This window comes from Nesoenas mayeri (genome assembly GCF_963082525.1).
Source record: "Nesoenas mayeri genome assembly, chromosome: 7".
Classification (NCBI taxonomy): domain Eukaryota; kingdom Metazoa; phylum Chordata; class Aves; order Columbiformes; family Columbidae; genus Nesoenas; species Nesoenas mayeri.
This window is the reverse complement of record NC_137551.1, coordinates 14,740,097-14,760,637: the sequence shown is the minus strand read 5'-3', so window position 1 is coordinate 14,760,637 and position 20,541 is coordinate 14,740,097. Positions and strand designations below refer to the sequence as shown.

The following is a 20,541-nucleotide window of genomic DNA, read 5'->3' as shown; positions in this document are numbered from 1 at the left end:
TGAACACATTAACTTTTAAAAAATGAGCCCAGCTCTCAAGCACTGTAGATCAACATAGCTGATTTGCTTCAGCATAGCTGATTTACTCCAATTGATTGTCAGCCCCACTGTGCTTTCATATGTGGGGTTGTGGGGCCTTTATCCAGCAGACTGCTTAATTGCACGTGTGCAGCTCCAAAGTGGCAGTAGAATAAGTGTAGACGTATGTAACCTACTGAATCTGTATCTAGAATTCTTAGACAGAAATGTATCTGTGCTTCAGGTTTATTGTAATGAATCTGTTCTCCTGCTTTTAGGCTTGAGAGTGGTTAAGCATGTGGTTGTTCAGTCCACAAAGGAGCATCTCCACTTCTCCACAGGCAAGTAAGCAGTCCCTGGCCAGGCTTCTGAGTGTGCTCCGGATTGCCCAGCAAAGGATCTGCACTGGAGTGAGGAAGTAAGTGTCCTTAGTGAGTGGTATTCTAACAATGATGACTGAAAACCTCTCAGCAAGGCAACATATTTCAGCTTGAGAGAAGGTAACTGAAAATATTCCTTGGAAGAATTTGTAGGCAATGAAAGAAATGAGAAAACCTTCAGGATAATACTCAGAATATGGGAATGACCAGATACCTTATTACTTTCCTTACTGAATTTACTGTATACTGCAGAATATGATACTCTACATCTACTACTAAAAAATATAAACTATAAATCTCTCGTAAGTGGGATGGTGCAAAGCTGATATAAGTACTAGTACTCTTAAACTGGTATTTATCTCTCTAGCTTGGAGACTGTTATATTGCAAGTTTGCCTCTTTGTTCTAGTTATTTATTGCTCTTCTATATTGTGTGGTTGCATACACTCTCCTGCTAGTCACAGTAACTAAATTCATTCCTGTGCAAGCAAAAAAGGTCTTAAGTAGGACTGAATTGCACTTGTGCTTTGCCTCTCTGTCGGACTGGGTTTTGCTCACTGATAGAAAGAAATAATTAAGTCAATTTATTATAGATAAATTTCTCCCCATTCTCAGTGATGGATCTTTTCTCCAATATGCTGCTTTCAGAATGGGACTGTGCTTGAGGCCGGTGCAAACCAGAATAAAGGCTAAATAATTTCTGCAGTTTTTTTGAATTGGAGGAACATGCAAACATTGCTGCGATCTCCTTAAACTCTATTTGTGGAAATACACAGCAGCAACTCTTAGAAATAATCTGCTTTTCTCACGTTGGAAATAGTATGGTGTTATTACATACTTTTCATGCAAATGTTCAAGATGTGATGGCATCAGACTATTATTTACAATGTTATACTCAGCATTCCCAATGGGGAAGTTGCTGTGGTGGTGGTGTTGTTGTGGTCTTTTTCTTTTTGTTTTTCTTTTTTCTACATGCAAATCTTGCAGGAATAGATGTGATTATTTTGGAACTACTTGCAGGGGATATTCATTAGTTGGTGTGCCTTAGTATTTAAGTTACGTCATACAAAATTACTCAGTTTTTTAGATGGTAAAATGGTCTAAGTTGATTATGGGTAGAGATGGTAGTACAACACACACTTGTACTATTTCCTCCTTCATTTCAGCCAGTAAGACCAAGCCTTTTTTGCTGACTCTCAGGCAAGAAATGGTGGATTTAGTACTTACAAGGTTTTAGATGTTGGCAACAATGTAAAACAAATGGCATTTTGGTTCTACACTAATATATTACCAGTACTATCTTGCCTTTGGACAACTATGTCATTGTTTCTTCATAAGGTGGATCCAGGAGAATAATTCCCACAGCCTCTCAGCATTTGTCGTCACCCTGCAGCTGTGTGGCTGCTTCTTTTTTAGCAAGTGGTTTTCCCATAGTAGAGTTGCATTTGCTACACAGATCTCTCATTTCTAGGAGACTTTCTTCCACAGCTTTTGCAAACATGTCTGAGGAGGTTTCTTTACAGTCTTTAAAGCTTGAGATGCAGAATAATATATGCTCTGGCTGAGGGTTATAACATGCCCCATAACCATTGGGTACCACGGGCCCGTAGCAGCAGAACATTTCCATAGTAGTTGGAACCTGGTTGTAGGGAGAAGGTAAGAAATGATCTTGGATTAATCAGGGCACCTGAAATCAGCTGGTCAGGATTAAGGAAAAAGATAAACAAATGATACAAATGCTGGAAATGTGTAGATTATCGCTTTTGTCAGACGTCCAGACCTGGAGCTGACACTTGAAAGTTAAAAGCCAATCTCAGTGTAGAATTTGGTTGCTCTGTTTGCCAGCATTTGAAAACTGGTATCATTTGAAGTGGATATAATGCATTTCTTTGCCCACTTTATGAAAGCCTTTAACAGCTATAAGCTTTGTTTTTCATAGATACGGAATTTTCAAAGCTGTATATAATTCTGACATGTAAAATTGTAATACACAAAACTTCTCTAAGGCTTCTAATTAATTAAGGTTATCTTAAGGTTATGTTAAATTTGTAATGTGAAGGCTGTAATCAATTATAGGAAATAGTATGGTCCATTTCTAATAATCATAATTGTGATGTATAAAATCGTATTTTAATGCATCTGGGTGCTATTTTTCTATTACACATGGTTTAATCATGGCATAACACAGGAGTGAAACATTTTCTACTGAAGAAAATGAAAGATGTGTTAGAAACCTATATATTTCAGACTTTGTGTACATGTGCCTTCACAAATGACACTTGGCTTTTTAATGGTGTAGAACAAGCCATTAGTCCTGCTAATAGAGCCATAGAATTGTCAGATAAATTTGCTGTGCAACAGCCGAAGGCCATAAAGCTATTCAGAAGTACTCTTTGCTCATAGATAGTTTCTTGGAGAATTTATGTAGTAGTGTGCTGGCTACATTCACTCATGTCTGAAAGCATACAAGCATTATGACAAGATCAAATTACTTATTAAAGTCTTGTGGTGTAGCATGATATTATAGGTCTCTTTTGTTGCATAGTTCCAATCTGTCCAGTTAGGTTAGTGTTTCAGTAAATGAATTCCTACATAGATTTCTTCTTTCATTAGGACTTCTACGATATGCAATTAAACATTTAATTTTTAGGTTGTATGCTATAAAGATGTTTCCTTATTCAGAACATTAAATGTAGGAAATGTTGACTCTTAGAGTATCTTAGTGTAGTTGCAAATGATGGTAAATCTGAAAACGTCTAAAATGTCTGTAAATCCAAGATACGTGACTGCAGAGGCTGCAGTCTTACACTGAATAACTGAAGGCTCTCCAAGATGTCAAACACAGCTATCTTTAAGAGAAAAATTTCCTCATGGCTCTTGGCTTTTGTTTCTCAGAGTGGGCAGCCTGTCTGGTTTGTGGCTGTACTGTCACTGGAGTGAAGAATTCCCACTAGAGCTGTCACCTTAGGGAAGGAGGAGAAGAAAGGGAACAGGAAGATATGTAGTTTGGAAAACAAGGAAAGACTGAGCCCTTGTACAAATTTGACTGAGTTTCTATGCATTTCCAGAATTTGCAGGAAGGGCTTTGGGATGTTGCAAGGGAAGTGGTAACTTCAGTCATTACTTATGATGCTGATTTTGAAAAATGAATCAAAACTGGATCAAAAATCTGGAGAGTTTTGCAGACTTCTTGATGGTATCAAGTTTGCTTTTTTTGCCCTTTTGTTGTTTTTATACATTGTTTTCACTGTGTGCTACAAGGTCTGGCAGAACACAAATGAATTAACTTTCGCTTAGCAAGACCAGAGAGTAGGAGAAGCTCACCTGGCTAGTTGACAGGATGAATCGATTGCTGGTCAAATACGTCTCATCTGTAAATATTTCTGGTAGTTCCTTGAAGCGTTCCCGTGCCACCTCTCTGAGCCCTAGCAGATGATTGTCTATTGCCATTCCAGTAATAGCCTGTGTTTGATATAAGATACCAGCATTTAGTTGACTATGGAGAGTTTTTCTTGGCTATTACTGACTTGCTTTCTGATCAGAGTTAATGAACTTGGTTTGACTGATGTAATGCCTATAGTGTTCAGATAGTACTCTGAGTATGTACTTTGCTGATGATCAGTAACGAGAAATTCATATAGTGCTCTGAAGATGTAAAATTTAGGAAGGAGGTGGTCTTGAGATGTATTATGTGCTGATGTTACCTGGTGTTCTGGGTGTTCATTGTGTCTCAGAGCTCAATATCATGGGCTGGGCATCCAAAACTGCTGAGGGGAGCACATGAGACACCAAAAATTTCTAACTGTGTTTTGGAACTTCCTATGTGTCACTTGGATTATATTTCAAGATAAGAGACCTAGAACAGTCTACTTGCCATCCTGCTTGCCCGTGCCTCTGCTCATCATCATCCCCAGCTGAGAACCAGCCATGCTGCCCGCAATGTCCCAATTTCCTCCCTTGTCTATGGTTACAGGCAAGGCGATTGGCAGCAGGTGCAGGGGCTGAATGTTAGCAGCAGGGACATGCTGCTGGCCAACTCACAGGAACTACTGCCAAGCCTGCAGGAAGTCTTTCTGCCATGAGCTTGCTGTGCTTGGGTCTCTCTGCTCTATCCAGTGACCCAATGCTGTAGACTTCAGGAATGTAGTAGCTTTAAGATCTTTGCCTTGCTAGCAAATGTGATTGAAGATGGCTAACAGGACCGAAGTCAGTAGTGGGAGATGGGCAGACAGGGTAGTTACAGAGTTTTATTTATTTAAGAAACCAAATCAAGGTTTTGGCATCTGAAGAACAGCACTGAGCTGTTCCAGCCAGCCAGGAATTGCCTCAAATTACAATGTGCATTTAAAATCCTGCAGTCTAGGTTTATTCTAGCTGGTGAGAGCATTGATTATGAGGACTGAACTGTAGATCACCCCTGCTAACAGGCTGAAGTTGTGTAGCAGGGGAATGCTGAACAGGGGGCATTATACTACACTGAGAGCAGAACTGATAACCTTATGGCACAGGCCCATTTATAATGAGGGAAACAAGCAATCTGAGAGATGACAGAATTTTAAAAAGAACACAAGCTTAGTTTTCCTCTAAAAGGGAGATTTTTTTTTAAGGCACAAATTTGCTTTTCCTATTAAGAAGAGAATAATTTCAATCACTAATAAGTGCCTGAAGCAGGGGGCCGGGAGGGCATAATCTTGTTTGGCTTATTAAGGAGTAGGCACCCATTGGTAAAGGGGCTATTTGTTTATCAGCCTAGACAGAGGATGGATGCTTGCAAAAAAGTAGCGTACATCAGTGCAGTGTTTATGTTGTTTTTCCCATAGAGGGAACCTGACTTGATAATCAAAGGAAATATTTTGCTATCACACAAGATTTATAAGGCTGTTAGCAATGACATTTTTGCAACATAGATCAATGTCATGTCTGAAGAGAGGCCGAGACAGGCTAACGAAATAAACTGTGAGTCAATGCATAGGAAAAAACTGTGCTAAATTAAATTTTAGAGCTCCACATTTAAGATAGCAATGTTACTAGTAAGCCCTAACAAGGGGAAATAAAATCACTAAATTGCTTTTTGTTTTATGAAGTAGATTTTTTTGTTTTTCTTAGGAGCCATTACATTTCAGTCTGTTACACATGATTTAGTCAAATGATGTAAGTCTTGCCTAAAGTTTAAAGGCACAAGAATTCCGTCCTGCTATTCTGAGAAAGAAAGGGAGGTTTGGTGAGTAGAAATACCTGGTGACCTTTTTAAATTTAAAGAGAAATTAGTTTTCCAGTGGTGATTTTAATATTTTCCCATGAGCTATGCTGGAGGCTGAATTTTTAACCATTCCTGGAACTGAAATGACTTGGAGGGGATATTTTCTGGATTTTTTTTTTTTTCTTTTTTTAAGAGATGCACAGAAATTCCACTGATTGTGACCTATTAGACCTACAGTAAGTTGTGTTCATTGTGAGACTACCCTGAGATAGGTCAAGTTCAGTTGCCCAGAAGTAAGACTTGCCTCAGCTTTACAGATGACATGGAGTCTCAGCTTCTAAGATGCAGGTTCCCAGCATGACACTTGAAACACAAAACTGTTTTTCTTCCCTGCTTCTTTGGTTTTGCGGTCATAGGAACAAATCTGCCTCAAAGGAGCGCTTCACCTCTCCAGTGCTCTGAGTATACCTCTCAACCCACTTCTGGAAGTGAATGATTTCTTGAATATTATGAGTATTTAAACAGTAATCAGCAATTTGTGTTTGTTAGGCAATGAATGGTCTGAGGCAAAACCATAGGTAGGTAGCAAATTCACTTAACATAGCTGGTTATTAACATTTATTAATTTCATGAGTGGTTTGACTAAGTTGCTTGTAGAGTAAGTCTGTGCTTTGTCTTGGCACAGTGGGATGTAGAGCATTACCCAGGCTGGATTGTCTCATTTTTAATAAATAGAAAATGAGCTGTATTTGATACTAAACTGATTTCTTCACTGAAGGGCGTCTCTTCCTTTTATTCGACACTACATTCAGATCTTTAAAAGCAAACTTACTATAATCAGTCTGTCATTGTTAATGACCTTTATTAGAAATGGCACTTTGCAGTACCAGAATACACTTTCCAGAGTACCAGTCCATCTGAGGATCAGGTCCCAGGTGGGGGCCTCTCTCCTCTAGGGAGGAGAAATGTAAGAAAATGCATAAATGGTTTGTTTTAGGGAAAAGCAAAAACCTCCTGATGTGTTACAGCCGCCTTGAGCTTAGCTGTAACATTATAGTTTATGAGCCTAAATACCTGTAAATTTGGGGATCTAGATTTTGCAGCTGGAGTTTTATTTCTCATGCATGTTATGCAGAAGTTGGTTGCTTTTAGGCCTTGCTTACTTCTGATCCTGATAAGGCTCTCAGCTGCCCACTTGCCATACCCCATTAGAATACCCCATTGCCACTTTTCTTGGCTGTCTTCATGGCTAGCATTTCATGTTGATCACAGAGTACACAGTATAAAGGCTTATTTCATCTGGCTACTGTTCTCCCTTGCAAACCTTTCAATATTTATTAAATTTTGCTTGCAAGCTCTTTAAGATGGAGGCCCTTTTTGAACTGTTAATTTGTACAACACCAAGCTTAGTGAAATCCTAATTTGTGGCCAGGAGTCCTAATTATGACACAGATACAAATTATAAATGTTTCACAGATGCATATTCCCTGTGAATATGTTGAATACAGAGTGTCATATTCTATGACAGTCCTAGATAAGAGAGCTAATGCCCAAGAGTGATGGTCTTACCACTGATGTCTAATGCACAATTTTGTCACCTTGCTTTCCAGAAAGTATTTTTTAGGTGAGATTAATTGAATATGGCTGTTTGGAGGGTGTTTGGGTCATCAGAAGTTTTTGTAAGTGTGACAAAACAGGTACTTTCCTATTTAGAGATGCCTGTGTTTTCTGGTGCTTTAATAGTTAATGATTATATGTTTGTACTTTTCTTGAAAAGATTAACTAGTCCTTATTAAGACAAAGCAATGTTTTACTTACCAGAATAGTGTAATTAGTCTGAGCAGTAATTGCATCCTTAAATCTCTGCATCTTCTCAAAATCCTGTTGAGGGAATCAAAATATATCAATTATTGAATAAACTCTCAAAAAAATAGCATCTTCCATCAATTAACTAGCAGCCAAACAGCAAGCACTCTCAAATGTCCTTTGCTTCTGGTTCAGGTGTAAGTATTCTTTATAATGAAAAGCCATAGGGATTCAGTGTCCTGATAACAATGGTGCCTGGTTGTGCAAGGGCTGAGCAGGTTTATTGGTGGTGGTTTGTTTGAAGTCAAGTAAGGGCTTGCAGTTCCTTTCATGGATTCTTTCAATGGATTTTGGGGGTGTAGATTATTACTAACTGAATCACTCAATTTGAAGCAGGGAAAATAATTGCCTAGTGTAATTCAGTGTTTTCAGAACAGCCAGGCAGTATATCTTCTCCAGAATGGTTTATCTAGGCAACGACAGCGATACTAATGAAAGCCATTACTGATATTTTACTAGCTGGTCAAAAAATTACTCCCCTGTGTGAAGGGGCGTCTAGAATTTTCCAAGGCTGCTCTACTCTCCACAGATGCCTCACATTTCAGATAACAAGCTAGTAAATTTTGACTCTTGTCAAATGCCAGCCTTTTATATTAAGGGAATGATCCTAAGAAGTGCTGCCCCTGCTGTACATCAAGTCTGACACTGCAACTTTGGGAGACACTGAAACAGCCAGAAATTACTGTGTCTCCAGATAAGCAGGGAACCTTCAGCTCCTATGGACGATGAATGAGCTTTTGAACAAAGTACTCATTTTAGAAGCAATCAAAGACCACCGTCAGGGACCTTCAAGGGATGGAGTTGGATATTTGTTCATAGGGCTAGAGCTAGGCCCTAGTTTCATTGTATGGATTAAATTACCAAATGTGGTCTTTAAATATGATTAATTTACAGCTATTCAAGCAATCCCTGTAGTGTCAGTTGCTGCTTCTTTTACAGCAAGTGTCAAATGCATGAGATATTTCTCCTGCTAGAGAATCAATCCCACTCGATCAGTCTTTGGTGACTCTTCAAGCTATCATTTGAAGATAATTTTTATTAGCACCAGATAGAAAATTGGTTTTAATTTTATTTGAATTAATGGCTATTAACAAACAATATTTTGGGGAGTTCAAGGCTACTTAAACCAAGTGATGCACCTCTTTGTTCAAAAAATAGAATTAACTGCTTCGCATCCAGAGGCAACCCATCCTCTGGGTCTAAAGAAATCACCTTGGAACAGTGTTAAGTGAATTTTGTTTCTAATGATTCTGTGGTAATAATATATATAGCTTTGAACTGAAAGATAAAGATTTTCACATCAAAAATACAGATTTCTGAAAGTTTGTGGGAAAGAACAGTCACAGATCAGTTTAGATGTCCTTTGCATCTCTCAGAGAACAAGAAGCCAGGAAAACTATCAGTGCATTGGTTTGCATTATGATTGCAGGTTTTTTAGGGGAAATGAAACCATTATTCTTCCTATTTGGTACTGCCAAGGCATGCAGTATAAAGATTTGGGGGCTGAGACTGAGCTCGCTCTAGACATATTCTTTTGCTTGCTTGCGTGAAGCAGTACAGTTTAGGATGCTTTGGAAGGTGGGCACAATCTCAGATTTGGGTGGTAAAACAGTGAGCTGGGTAAAACTGGGAGAGCTGTAGAAGGCAGTAAGTATTGGAATAAGGAAGGTAGGAAGAGATTGTTGAAAGGAACAAAAAGGATCTGGCAAAACAATGTGCTAGGAGCAGGCTGGCTCCTCCTAGGAGTACAGTCAGCCTGCAGCAGTGTGTGTTGGGGCTGGGAGTATGCTGAGCACCCAGGTGTGGAGGGGAAAGTGTGCAGATGACAGCAGCTTCTAATGAAACATGATGAACTATGAATAGGGAAATAATGAAACCATGTTGTCAGTCAGGACACTGCTAGCAAACAACAACAGGCTCTTCCTGTCTACTCTATGCTGGTCACTATTATGTGTAATAGTATGGTCATAATCTGCCTTGAATTGCCCACTCAGCATAGAAATTACTTCAGGTTTGCATTAAGTTGTCATTTTAACATGCAACTTATTTGAGTCTTGTTCATCATGAGCTAAGTTCTGTGCATGGTAACCTTAAGGAGGCTGAAGAAGCAGTGGAGGAACAGAGCACTCCTCCGGGCAAATTCTCCTCATCCTCTGGGACATTAGAGTTTGGTTTACAATATTTCATTAATTTACACTTAATCTACAGCCCAGCAATACTTCTAGCAATGCTATGCTAAAGAACAGCTATGTGGGCTGTTGCCACTGAAGTGGGCTAACTGTGCAAAATAATCTGTATTACGGCAGCATTTTGCATCTAAACAGCCACCTGGATATTCCCTATGCAGCAGCGAAGTGCAGTGGGTGGAAGTGTGGCACACAGAGAGATGTTGAGGGAGACTCTCCAGGGATGGTGGGCAGGACAGTACACAAAGCTGTTTGTGCAGCTATAGTCTCAGCTCTCTCAGCTGTACAGTACTCATGCTTCTGGCAAACAGATGGTGGTGTCTCAAAGAAAGGCAATTCAGTTTTTTCTTTTTGCAGGATGATGTCAGGACAGTTTGGAGAGTTGTTGTTTTATTAGTTTGATGAAGTATTTTTATCATGAAAGTTCAGCCCCCTTGAGGATCCTATAAAACTAAATCTGTTCGGTAAAAACATACCATTAAAACCAAAAAGATCAGCCAGAACATATCCACCTTATCCAGAAGTCAAAGCATGTGAATTATATCACTTCACACATTGCAGTCTGCAGCAGAGCTGTCCACTGGAGGGGACCTGCTGGGCCATTTCCCTGGTGTGGCAGTATTAATATAATGCTCCTGAACTTTGCATGCTCAGCTTAGATCTCACCAGGGAGCAGAATTTGGATCTGATGATAGCTTATTTAAAAGACAGTACTAAGTCTAAAATCAGATGTTTTATTTCTTATAATGACTTGTTTAGGCACCTCTGAATCCTTTGGATGCTTAAATAAAAATAAGGAAATATTTCTCTTTACCTTAATGGTTGATTTGCACAAAAAGCAAAATCCTATAAGGCTTGCTACCCTGCCCTGTGCATTTATGCTCTTGGTTAACAGTTAAAAAGTGAGACATTTGGGATCATGAATGGTTAGTGTTTTGCCAAAGGAGGCAGAGGGAGCCAGACAACATACCGATAGAACTGTCTTGTCATCAGTCATTGCTTTCACAAAAGCAAATGCTTCTGAGGTAGCAGACCTAATGTTGTCAACTCTGCCCTCATCAAATCTGCGTATGGAAGCACTTTCGTAGGTAGGCACAAGTCTCTTGTGGCATCTGAGAGAACGAAGTAGGAAAAACAAAGAATAGTTATTTTCAAGGAGTCAGAAAGACTAAAAGAAATATAGGCTTGGTACATTTTATTGTTACAGCTACAATTTTATTTTTTGCATAGTATTCATCTTAATGTTGATAGAATTCTGTAAGAAACTTAAAAAAGATAGATGCTCGCTCCTTTCTAATATGAAGAGCTGCATACAGCTGCATACATTTTAGTTATGCATTGCCAGTAAAAAATGGCTTGCTGTATAAAAAAAAGGCTAGTAAAACTGAAATTTACTGAAAGATCTCAAGGAATGTTTTATTTGTACTGCATCATAAAATAATTGTGTAATTAATCATTTACTTATGGGCTTGAAATATGTTTTATTTAAAACAAGAAAAAATACACTCTGTGTGTGAATTAAAAATATAAAACTGAAAGAGGAAAAGGGTGCTATTTGAGATTGTGAACTGGAATGAAAACCCACATAGCAAATAGACCTGCATGTGAAAACTATTCTTTAATTTGCTTCCAGGTATATAGCTACCATTCCTCACTTCAGGAGACCTGCTGTGCCTTCCAGTTGAAGCAAGGGTCTCAGAACATAACTGTTTCCTAAGGTTTTGTTGCATACATGGGATTTATATAATGGCTGGCATCCAGATTAAAATCTTGGACCAGGTCATTGTTGCAGTTTGGTTAATGGAATATGCAAAATGGACGTTTAATAGATGTCAATGGAGTATGCAAAATGTGCTAGGCATTTACCTGGTTTTCACCAGTTAAATACCACTTCAGGATTTAATCTGACGTGATAAAGAATTATTAATCTAATATGCTGTTCTGCAGGAAACCATGAAACTGATCTCTAGCCTGGTGCATTGGCTGTTCTGGCAATGTAGAAAGAAGCTTTTGACTTTGATAATACCATGGAAATTAGAGTACATTATCAAATCTCGGGATGCCTGTGAAATAGGAAGCAACAGTAGTCACTGTCCTGTAGGGACTCTGTTAAGTTATGCAGCTGTAGTATTTTTCCCTGTGAATGCTTTTCACCTTGCTGGGCAGGGGATGCATATGTGGTGAGCTATGAGTTGTTACCACTTTTCCTCCCAAGATACCCGCAATGGCAAGGGAATGTTTCTCTCCTAGAGACCTGGACTCCCTAGCTTCTGCTGCTGTGGGTGGCAGTGTTGTCTGCTTCTCCCTACCACATCCCCTCACCCTCTTCTCTGTGCCAAGTGCAGGGACAACTGTGGGGAGGATACTGGCTGGGAATGATGTGAGTGGGACACAGGGATGGGAAGGTAGAGAAGCAGCGGGAAAGGGAGTGAAGGAAAGGAGTAGTCTGTCTCAGAACCAGCTGGCAATTTCTGTCTTTCCTGACCTACAGATGTTAGGCAAGATCACTAATTTCCATGCAGGAGGCAGTTGTTTGGGTGCTGAAGAAAAAATTGGACCCTCTGTATAAAAAACAAATTGTGAATCTCCTCTTGTGCTACCTTGTGCCTATGATTTGAATTAGCCTTACCTGTAAAATGCCAGCTGAAGTGCTACTTGAATGTAGGCATCTGGGCTAATCTTTTGTTTCTTAATAAATTCCTTTCCATAGTTCTCAAACTTGTAGGCAATAAAGTCCAGATTTTTTACTATGCTGCAAAGCAAGCAGAGGCAGTTACTGCGGGTGGGAGATCCAAGAATCTCATGTTCCATTTCCATACGCAAATAAACCCCAGAGATCATTTCCTGCCTGTACCCACCCAGGGGTGAGTGGGTTCCTGCTCTGCAGACAGTCCTGGCCTTTGGTAACTTCTTCCTAGTCAGCAGCTTTTTTTCATATAGGTTGTAGACTGGGCTTTTTATCTGGAGTCTTAACATGAGATGTGAAACTCAGGTCATTCTGTTCATTTGAGTAAAACACCTTGTAAAAAAAAGCTCAACAAACTAGTGTTTCCACTCCCGAAGCCTGAGCTAGGGGCTAATTTGTTCTTGATAAGTTTCTGTGAGATTTATTAGTGTGAGAAATGAGTGGATTTAAAACCTGAAGAATGCTGTAAGCTCCTTGCAAGTTTTAACTTAGAGGACTGCTACTGTTATTTAAAACCAAAAAGGAATTACTCTGCATCTTGAATCTTTTCATACTCTCATGTATGCTTCTAACCATGCTGAGGTCTTATCTAATGCAATCACACTGGACATGTCTACAGCTGATCATGCAGACAATGTGCAAATTCTCTATAGATACATCACAGACCTGAGTGCTGAAATGAAATAATTTGAAAAAAGAAATCTCTCATTGCCAACCCCACCCCAAGGGTCATGCAAATCTTTTGCAGTATGGATACACATTCAGAAGAACTTACCTTTGTAGGAGTAACATGGTTGTAAACAAATTATATTCCTGAATTCAAATTGTTTATTCAAACCAGTTGTGTTCTTCTGTCCCATATTATGTATCCCTATTGCCCTGGCTTTGGCTTTATTCAGGTCAAACCCATAAAGTGCATCCACAAAAACGGAGGGCCTGCAATGTTTGCATCCCATGCAATTAGGATTCTACTCTTTTTTTCTGGTGGTCTTTAACTGTCCTAATATTTACATGGAAGGAAAACAATACTAATGCAATTTTTGAATACAGTAATGTAGCTCCAGCCCATATGAGTGCCACCCTGCAAAGAGATGCTAGGTATGTCCAATTTGGGACGAGGAGGAGGAGCAGAAGGGCAGGGAAAGCCCTCTAGGAGGAAACCCCTGCCTGCACTAAGTTCTGGGTAGCTCCCAGCTTGCAGTCAATTGATGAGAAAAATGAGGCATCTGTTCTACCTTTGGAGTTTTTCTGCTGATGATGCCAAATGTGCCTGAATTTCAGGGGAACATTTCCATCTTAGTCTCCGTGGAGCAGGAAGCTCGCTCACTGAATCAGCTCTGACTAATTTCTTGGAGCTTTCTTTCCTGTTAGTATGTAAGAGAAAAGCCATTAAGGTTACAGGAATAAACTATTTGTTAAACAATGCTTCTTTAGCAGGTAAACGACTGGTTTTCAAAAGCTGTATGGGTCTTAGTTGCCCTGTGCACCGGGGGAAATTTGCCACTGGCAGAGGAATCCTGAGGGCCAGAGTGGGTACAATAGCTGTACTGAAAGCCGACTCACATGTGCTTGAGCAAGTGTTCAGTGCATTGCACCAGTACGATGCCATCAAAAGGGGAATGTTCACACACAGTACCGCAGACTCCATCTCTTCCTACCACAAACTAAGCAAAGAAAAGAACAAGTGCAAGACATATGGTGAATAAATCAAGTTAACCATGATGGCAACCTAACAATAGAGGTGGTTGTTCTCCTGTGATTTTCTTACTGCCCACATCAGGAACTTCCTTGACTGACCTATCAGTGGGAGACTTTCCTCTCTTATGAATGGTGTTGCATTGGATCCCTTTCATGCTGCTGTTTTGGACTGAGTCCTGCAAGAACGTAAATTTTAGCATTTCCCATTGGAGTACAGAAATTGGATTTAGCATCTACTTCATGGTAAAGAGCACTTGTCACTGGAAAGACAGGCCAGTGTTCTCCTTCCACATTTGGGGGCAATACAACTTCTGTATCTGGGAAGTCCCTTAAGATCACATTTATTACAAATATCATATCAAATGAGCAAGCTCATCCTTATTTGTTAGATTTTTCAAAGCTTGTTTTACTGTCCTGCTTCCTCTTTATCTTTTTTGTGGTGTTTTCGTCATTCCCTTCTTACTTGTCTTCATTCCTGATTTCGTTCCATACATATAACATAACTGGTGACACTTAACATGCTGCACTGTGGTTCTGTGATAACCCCCGTGCAGCTGATTACTTCTGCATCTCAAACAAAAGCAGATGTCTAAGACCAAACTGCAATTTGTCTTGCATGTTTTCTGGGATTTTCCCTCACTAATTTTGAAATGTCTTTGGCTGAACTTCTCCCACTCAGTTCACTCTGTGCATTTTTATCACATATATGCATCCTGCCTCCTTGGTTCTCATGAGGTTTTCACAGAGTGTGTGATGCAGAAAGTTTACCTGGACATCTTCTGATGCCTTACTGCAAAGATGAAGAAGAATATGGAGAGAGAGAACTAGTCCTGCTGTGAGAATGGCTTCCTACGTAATCTCTGTTCGCATGAAAGAAAAAGGGATCTTTTTTCCCTAAGAATTTCTCTTTACCTTTGAACTACTTCTGGCCTGAGTACATCCAGACAGATGAAGCTCTCCCATATACCATGCAAATGTATTTGCTTTCTGCTACTTTCTGATAGTAAACAAAAATAAATTCTTGTTCATTCTCATCTGCTTGAAACGTCTCAACTAGTGGCCCTGAAAATAACAGGATTCTAACTAAAGGCAAATGGTTTGTTCTTTAAAAACACAGCACTGGAGTTTGCTAATAATGTCATTTGCAGTAGCACAAATCAGGAATGACTGCTGAAATGTATTTGCACTGGGGTAAGTCAGTGCAAGTGAAATTAGGTTAGTGGTTTCTTTTTTCATGTGGCTGTTCTTAGATATGGCAAGAGCAACAAGCATTGCACAAGCAATGTATCAGTTAGGGTTCTTTTCAATTTTTCATGAAGTGTCAGCATTGTTGACAGTTGGAGATTAATATATTGCTTCACCCTGAGTCTGTTGCAAAATGTGAAAATAACAGTGCAACACTCTCAAATATGACAATCAAAATCAGATTGGGAAAAGGCTGGATAAATTGATTCTTCCAGGAAAGCCTCAACAAGGATGTCATTAAATGAATAAACAGTCTGTTAAGTGAGAACTTAAATACTAACTTAAACACATACTAAATTACAAGCAGTAGTAATTTTACAATGTCAGGAAAATGCATGAGAAGAGACAACACAGAAAGCTATTGTACTTTTTTTGTTTGTTTGTTTTGTTCTGGGATGCTAGTCCAGCATTTTTATTTCATTTGATTGACTGTAATTAAATGTGTGCTATGGGGGTAGGGAGGTTTTGTTTGGTAAGGTTTTTAGTTGTTTTTGTTTTGTTTTTGCAATCAGATGTCTACCTGTCTGTATGTCTGTGTATCCTTCTACCGCCTGAAGTGCAAAGGGCAACTTCAGGGAAGGTGAAATCTACCCCTGCCTTGCAAGGAACAGTGCTGCTCACACCAACCCTGCCTTGGCAGATGCTGACACCACCTTCCCCTCTTTCTTCCACTTGATTCTAAGTGGTTCCTACCACAAGGGTGACTGGAGTACCTTGCCACATGCAAGTGACATCATAGTAGTATAAGGTTTTTACCTGCATAGGTTTGTCATACCAACGATTGGCCCCGTTTTTATGGTAGCCTCCCCCATGTAGCAGTTGCAATGCCATGTTTGTATCATTCAGTTCCACCCCACTTGGACTGTCCAGGCACACCAGGCATATGCACCGTTCAATCATGTCAAGAGAGTCGCGGTTAGTAGAGTCTGAGGATAAAAAAGTGAAATGATCACGTCCTCTTACCTGTAGTGCAGGACTGGCTGAGGAGCTGTCCTGCCTTGGAGAGCATTCAAGATCTGACCCTGACTCTGCAATGGGATGGTATCTGCAAAGCTCTCTCAACAGCAGAATGTCTTGGTGCAAGGAAATGTTACATCAAAGCATTCATTCATGTGTTAACTTTTGCAATATCTCTGTGTATCTTTCATATGATTCAATAATATCCACTTTCTTTTTCTGCCTTTCATTTCCTGAAGTAATTATATTACAAAATAGATATATTTCACTCTTAAAGCCAGCAATGCTTACTTATTTTATATATAAGAGTTACAGAGAGGACAGGTGGAAAATAGAGAATTTCAGAGCTCACGGTATTGCTGCAGTATTCTGCTCTGGAACAGAAGGGCCTATGCTGGTTTTGTGCTGTTCTCCCATTAAAACCCCTTTCTGGACAAGGAACAGCAGGGCCCATCCTGTTTTATTGTTCTTGTATTAAAACCCTCTTCTTTCTCCTGCCCCTGGTTACTTCTTGTACTTTGGAGAAATAAGCCCTGGACTGGGTATATTGCTTGCATCACATGAGGAAACATCTGTGGATGAGATATCGAGGTTTAGTTTTTGAACATGGTATTGCCAAAACCATGAGTTGCCACATACCGCTTCCATTCTTTAATTAGCATACTGCTGAATCAAACGTGCTTTTTCTTTCTGTCTTTCTCTGCTTCTTTTTCTTGTCCTGTCACTCTTGCTTCTACAGGTGTACTACAAAGGCTATTTTTATGTTGTCCTCAGCACTTTCTTCCTTATTTATGGGGTATTTATGCAAGGTTTTTTTCCTGAGTTTCTTTAACTCAGAAATATTATGAGGGTAAAGGTTGGTTTGTTTCTGAGGGCCAGTTTGAGGCATAGGAAATATTTAATTGTGAACAGTTAATACAGCTCTTAATTGAAAGGATAGACGTATGGAACCTATAACAAGAATTTGTTTTATTCAAAAGTATACAACAACACAGTTAATTGCTGTTAAATGTTTGTTAACAAGATCAAAGGAAAAAAGTTATTTCCAACATCATCTTAAAATTTCTTCAATTCTCAACAGATCAGCTTTCCTCTGCTGGTTTTGCTAGATTTTGGTGAAAATGTTTGTGTTTCAGACTGTTCTTAAATATATGAATTCAGATTGATCAAAACTTCTTGCAAGTCTGTGCTAAGCTCAGCAAATCTGTGCTCAATTCAGGAGATTTTTTTTAGCATATTTAAAATTAAACAATTCTGATTTGCATTTGAAATGTGGAGCCATTTCAAAATGCACATCTTTTTTAATGTGTGCAAATATGAAAAGTAGCTTGATACTCTGAAAGAAAAGCATTTTTCAAAGTAAGACAAAAAAAGTACCTTCCCTAAACAAGTAACATAGGCTAGTGAGGAGCTAAGAAAAAACAGGTGCATGTTATCATCCAGGTTCATTCTCCAGATGTTGTGTAGTAAAAAAGAGTGCAAATATGCAAGAAATTAAAAAGTGGTCAAGGGAAGGAGACGCCAGTGATAGCAGTGGCTAAGAAGGAAGAGGGGGAGCTGTGGCCTCTTGCAGGTTGTGGTAAGGCACTGTCTGTTGCTGTCTGGCAGCTCCTGCCAGGGAGCCTTGGCAGCCATGGGCCCAAGTGACAGGGTGCCAGCCTGACTTCTTGCAGGCTGCATGGGGACCTGGCGAAGCACATAGTGTGTTGTCGTCCCTTGCCTGCAGAGCAGGGTCCTAGGGAAGGCACCTGGAGTTCCTGCCACCTCCTACAAAGACTTAAGCCAGGATATTGTAACTGATGGGGCATGCAGGTAGGCTGAGCTTTCTGCCAGTGATCTGTGCCTCTCTACAATATGTGAAACACTGAGGTCTCCATGAATTGTCCTTGAAAGGATTCAGAAGCTTTATAAAGGACAAGACGTGTCCCTGTGCTCCTGGCTGTAAAGCTGTTCTAGTATTTGACAATAGCAGGGTTGACCATAGTTGTGGTATTTATTCCATTGGTAGTTCAGGTACATCAATGCAAAAGCTGAAAAGATCCTAGTGAATGGAAGCTGCCCCATATAGGTCAGCTGCTAGTATTTGCAGATGGGCGCCTTCAAGGAGAAACTGGTTGGGTAGTGATATACAAACTATTCGTAGCTTGCTCAGTGTTCTGCTTTATGTTGTCTGATAGGTATATATATATTCCATTGTGGCTGCTGCCCACACATCATTGACAGATGTGAAGCCCTTATTCTGACATATGGCTTCAGGGTGTCTTGATTCTAGGTATTAGAGTGAATATAATTAAGCTTTGCTAGAAACAGAAAAGTAGGGGAAAGATGCCCTTACAGAAAGAAACAGACATGTCCAGAGAGCTGATCAAACACTGAAAAAATTATCATGTAAAGCAGGCAATGAACTGCACAAGAACTCATGAACCATGACTTGGGATGGAAAATAAATATTTCCAGAAAGAGCTGAAACAGACAAGTGTGAGAGCAAGCTTTAAAGCCCTGCAAGACATTTATTTTCCTTCTTTCTAATGCACACAATTGCATTGAATTGGCCAGTCATCTTTGGTTAGTTGGGGTTTTGTGTTTTTGTTCTAAAAGGAAAATCTGATATTACAGTTCTTAATCAAATTTGGATATAGCATTTGTGGGATAGCAGCCCCTATAGCAGTAAGAATATACTTCTTCTACTTAGGAGAGTTAGTTCTGCACCAGAAGGCAGTTAAAGTAGTGGTTGTGTTTATAAAGCAGTGATGGCTGGGTTTATCATAATTTCTTTGAAATTTTCTCACCCAGAAGACCTATGTACTTGTGGGTCTGTGCAGGCCCATGTATCTCTCTCCTTCATAACCTCTGCAGAGTGCTGTATAGGTCTTCTCTGTCCCAGAGAATTCTCTCTTTCCCTACCCAGAACAGAACAGTGCAGAGTGACCTCTTCCACCTTCCACTGCTTCACAAGAGGCTTTTCTCTTTCTCTCTTAGTTACTGTTGCATGAGCATTTCACCACAGATAAGGAAGAAAAAAGGGCTGTTAATAATCATATATTCATGTGTAACTGCAATGCATTATACTATACAGAGGAACTTTGCTAATACAAGTGGCCTACGATGGGATTCCTGCTTAGATTAGAGAAGGCTCACATCACGGTGCTGTGATATTTGCTAGTGCAGGTTTTGTTGGGGTTTTTTTGTTTGTTTGTTTGTTTGTTTGTTTAGCTGTATGGCTGAGTTGGTTTATTTCCTCATTAAAATGAATATTTTGGCAAATGCCAGGCAATCCAGAAACACCATAGAGATGGTTCTGCTAGTTTTTGTTGATGTGTCTTTTTTTTTTTTTCTTTAGGATGATGTAGGTTTACAAAGATGATTTTGCTGCAGGTTTCAAGTTATTCACTGTTTTACATCAAAGTGTGTTGTGAAAATAAATGATTAGGTGCTTATATCAGTTTTCATTAAAATATAGAATCTTTTTTCCTGCTTAAAAAGAAAAGGCAGGGAGGGGAAAGCCTGAAGATGAGACTGATGCCATGTAATAATGGCCAGGACCCCATGTGTGTGTGTATCTGTATAAAGTTATAATAAGCACAGATAAACTTAAGAGAAGTGAAGATCTTCCTTGGGGTGGTAAACATATTTTGAGACTATTGGAAACTCTTGTATATTCCATGGCATTGGTAAAACAGGAATATTTTCTGTAGCATTGCTGAACTGGGGATAAAGAGCTGAGTTAACATATTTATTTCCTCCCTCTTAAAAAAAAAAAAATACCTAAGTCATTCAAAATGGCAAAAAGAAGGCATTTACATCACTTAGCTTCAGGGTAATATATAGGAAGTGTGAAGTGATAGAGGTGACTAATCCCACCCTTTATTTTCATCTATTTCAAAGTCAGGCGTTTGAATCCAGAATCCATGAGAGCTAAACTCTGCCTGTTGTTGGAAGAGAGAGAGAGAACTATGCCCAGATAATAATTGGTGTCACCTTTCCTAGGTACTTAGTTAAGATTTTGATTAATTAGCACTGGTACTTCCTGTTTTTCTCCATTGACTAGAGAGAGTACACAGCTAGATTCAGTAGGTGTTTCACTTTGACAGATCAGATCAAAAGTGTCTAATAGTTGCCAAAAGCTAAAAAGATACATAATTCGTATAGGTACAAAATGGATATGAAGAAAGAGACAAATCACAAAATCTGACGTAATGTCATTTATGTGATAAAAAACAGAGAATGGAGCGAGAGCTATTTACATGACATAACACTTAAACATACACAGCCAAAGGGTCAAACTGTACCTGCTGCTTCCCTGGTA

The 20,541-nt window shown here is 39.4% G+C and overlaps 1 protein-coding gene across 1 annotated transcript in view; it reads right to left on the bottom strand.

Annotated features, from left to right (window-relative positions):
* Positions 1–1,766: 1,766 nt before the first annotated feature.
* Positions 1,767–20,541, bottom strand: part of CHAT (choline O-acetyltransferase) — a gene marked incomplete at both ends in the record, with an annotated part of 28,821 nt that continues 10,046 nt past the window's right edge. Inside the window, 8 exons of the mRNA XM_080347637.1 lie at positions 1,767–2,036; positions 3,722–3,859; positions 7,416–7,478; positions 10,620–10,761; positions 12,279–12,401; positions 13,571–13,699; positions 13,899–13,999; positions 16,035–16,204. Coding sequence (XP_080203763.1) covers positions 1,767–2,036; positions 3,722–3,859; positions 7,416–7,478; positions 10,620–10,761; positions 12,279–12,401; positions 13,571–13,699; positions 13,899–13,999; positions 16,035–16,204 — 1,136 coding nt within the window. The remainder of the gene's footprint in view (positions 2,037–3,721; positions 3,860–7,415; positions 7,479–10,619; positions 10,762–12,278; positions 12,402–13,570; positions 13,700–13,898; positions 14,000–16,034; positions 16,205–20,541) is intronic.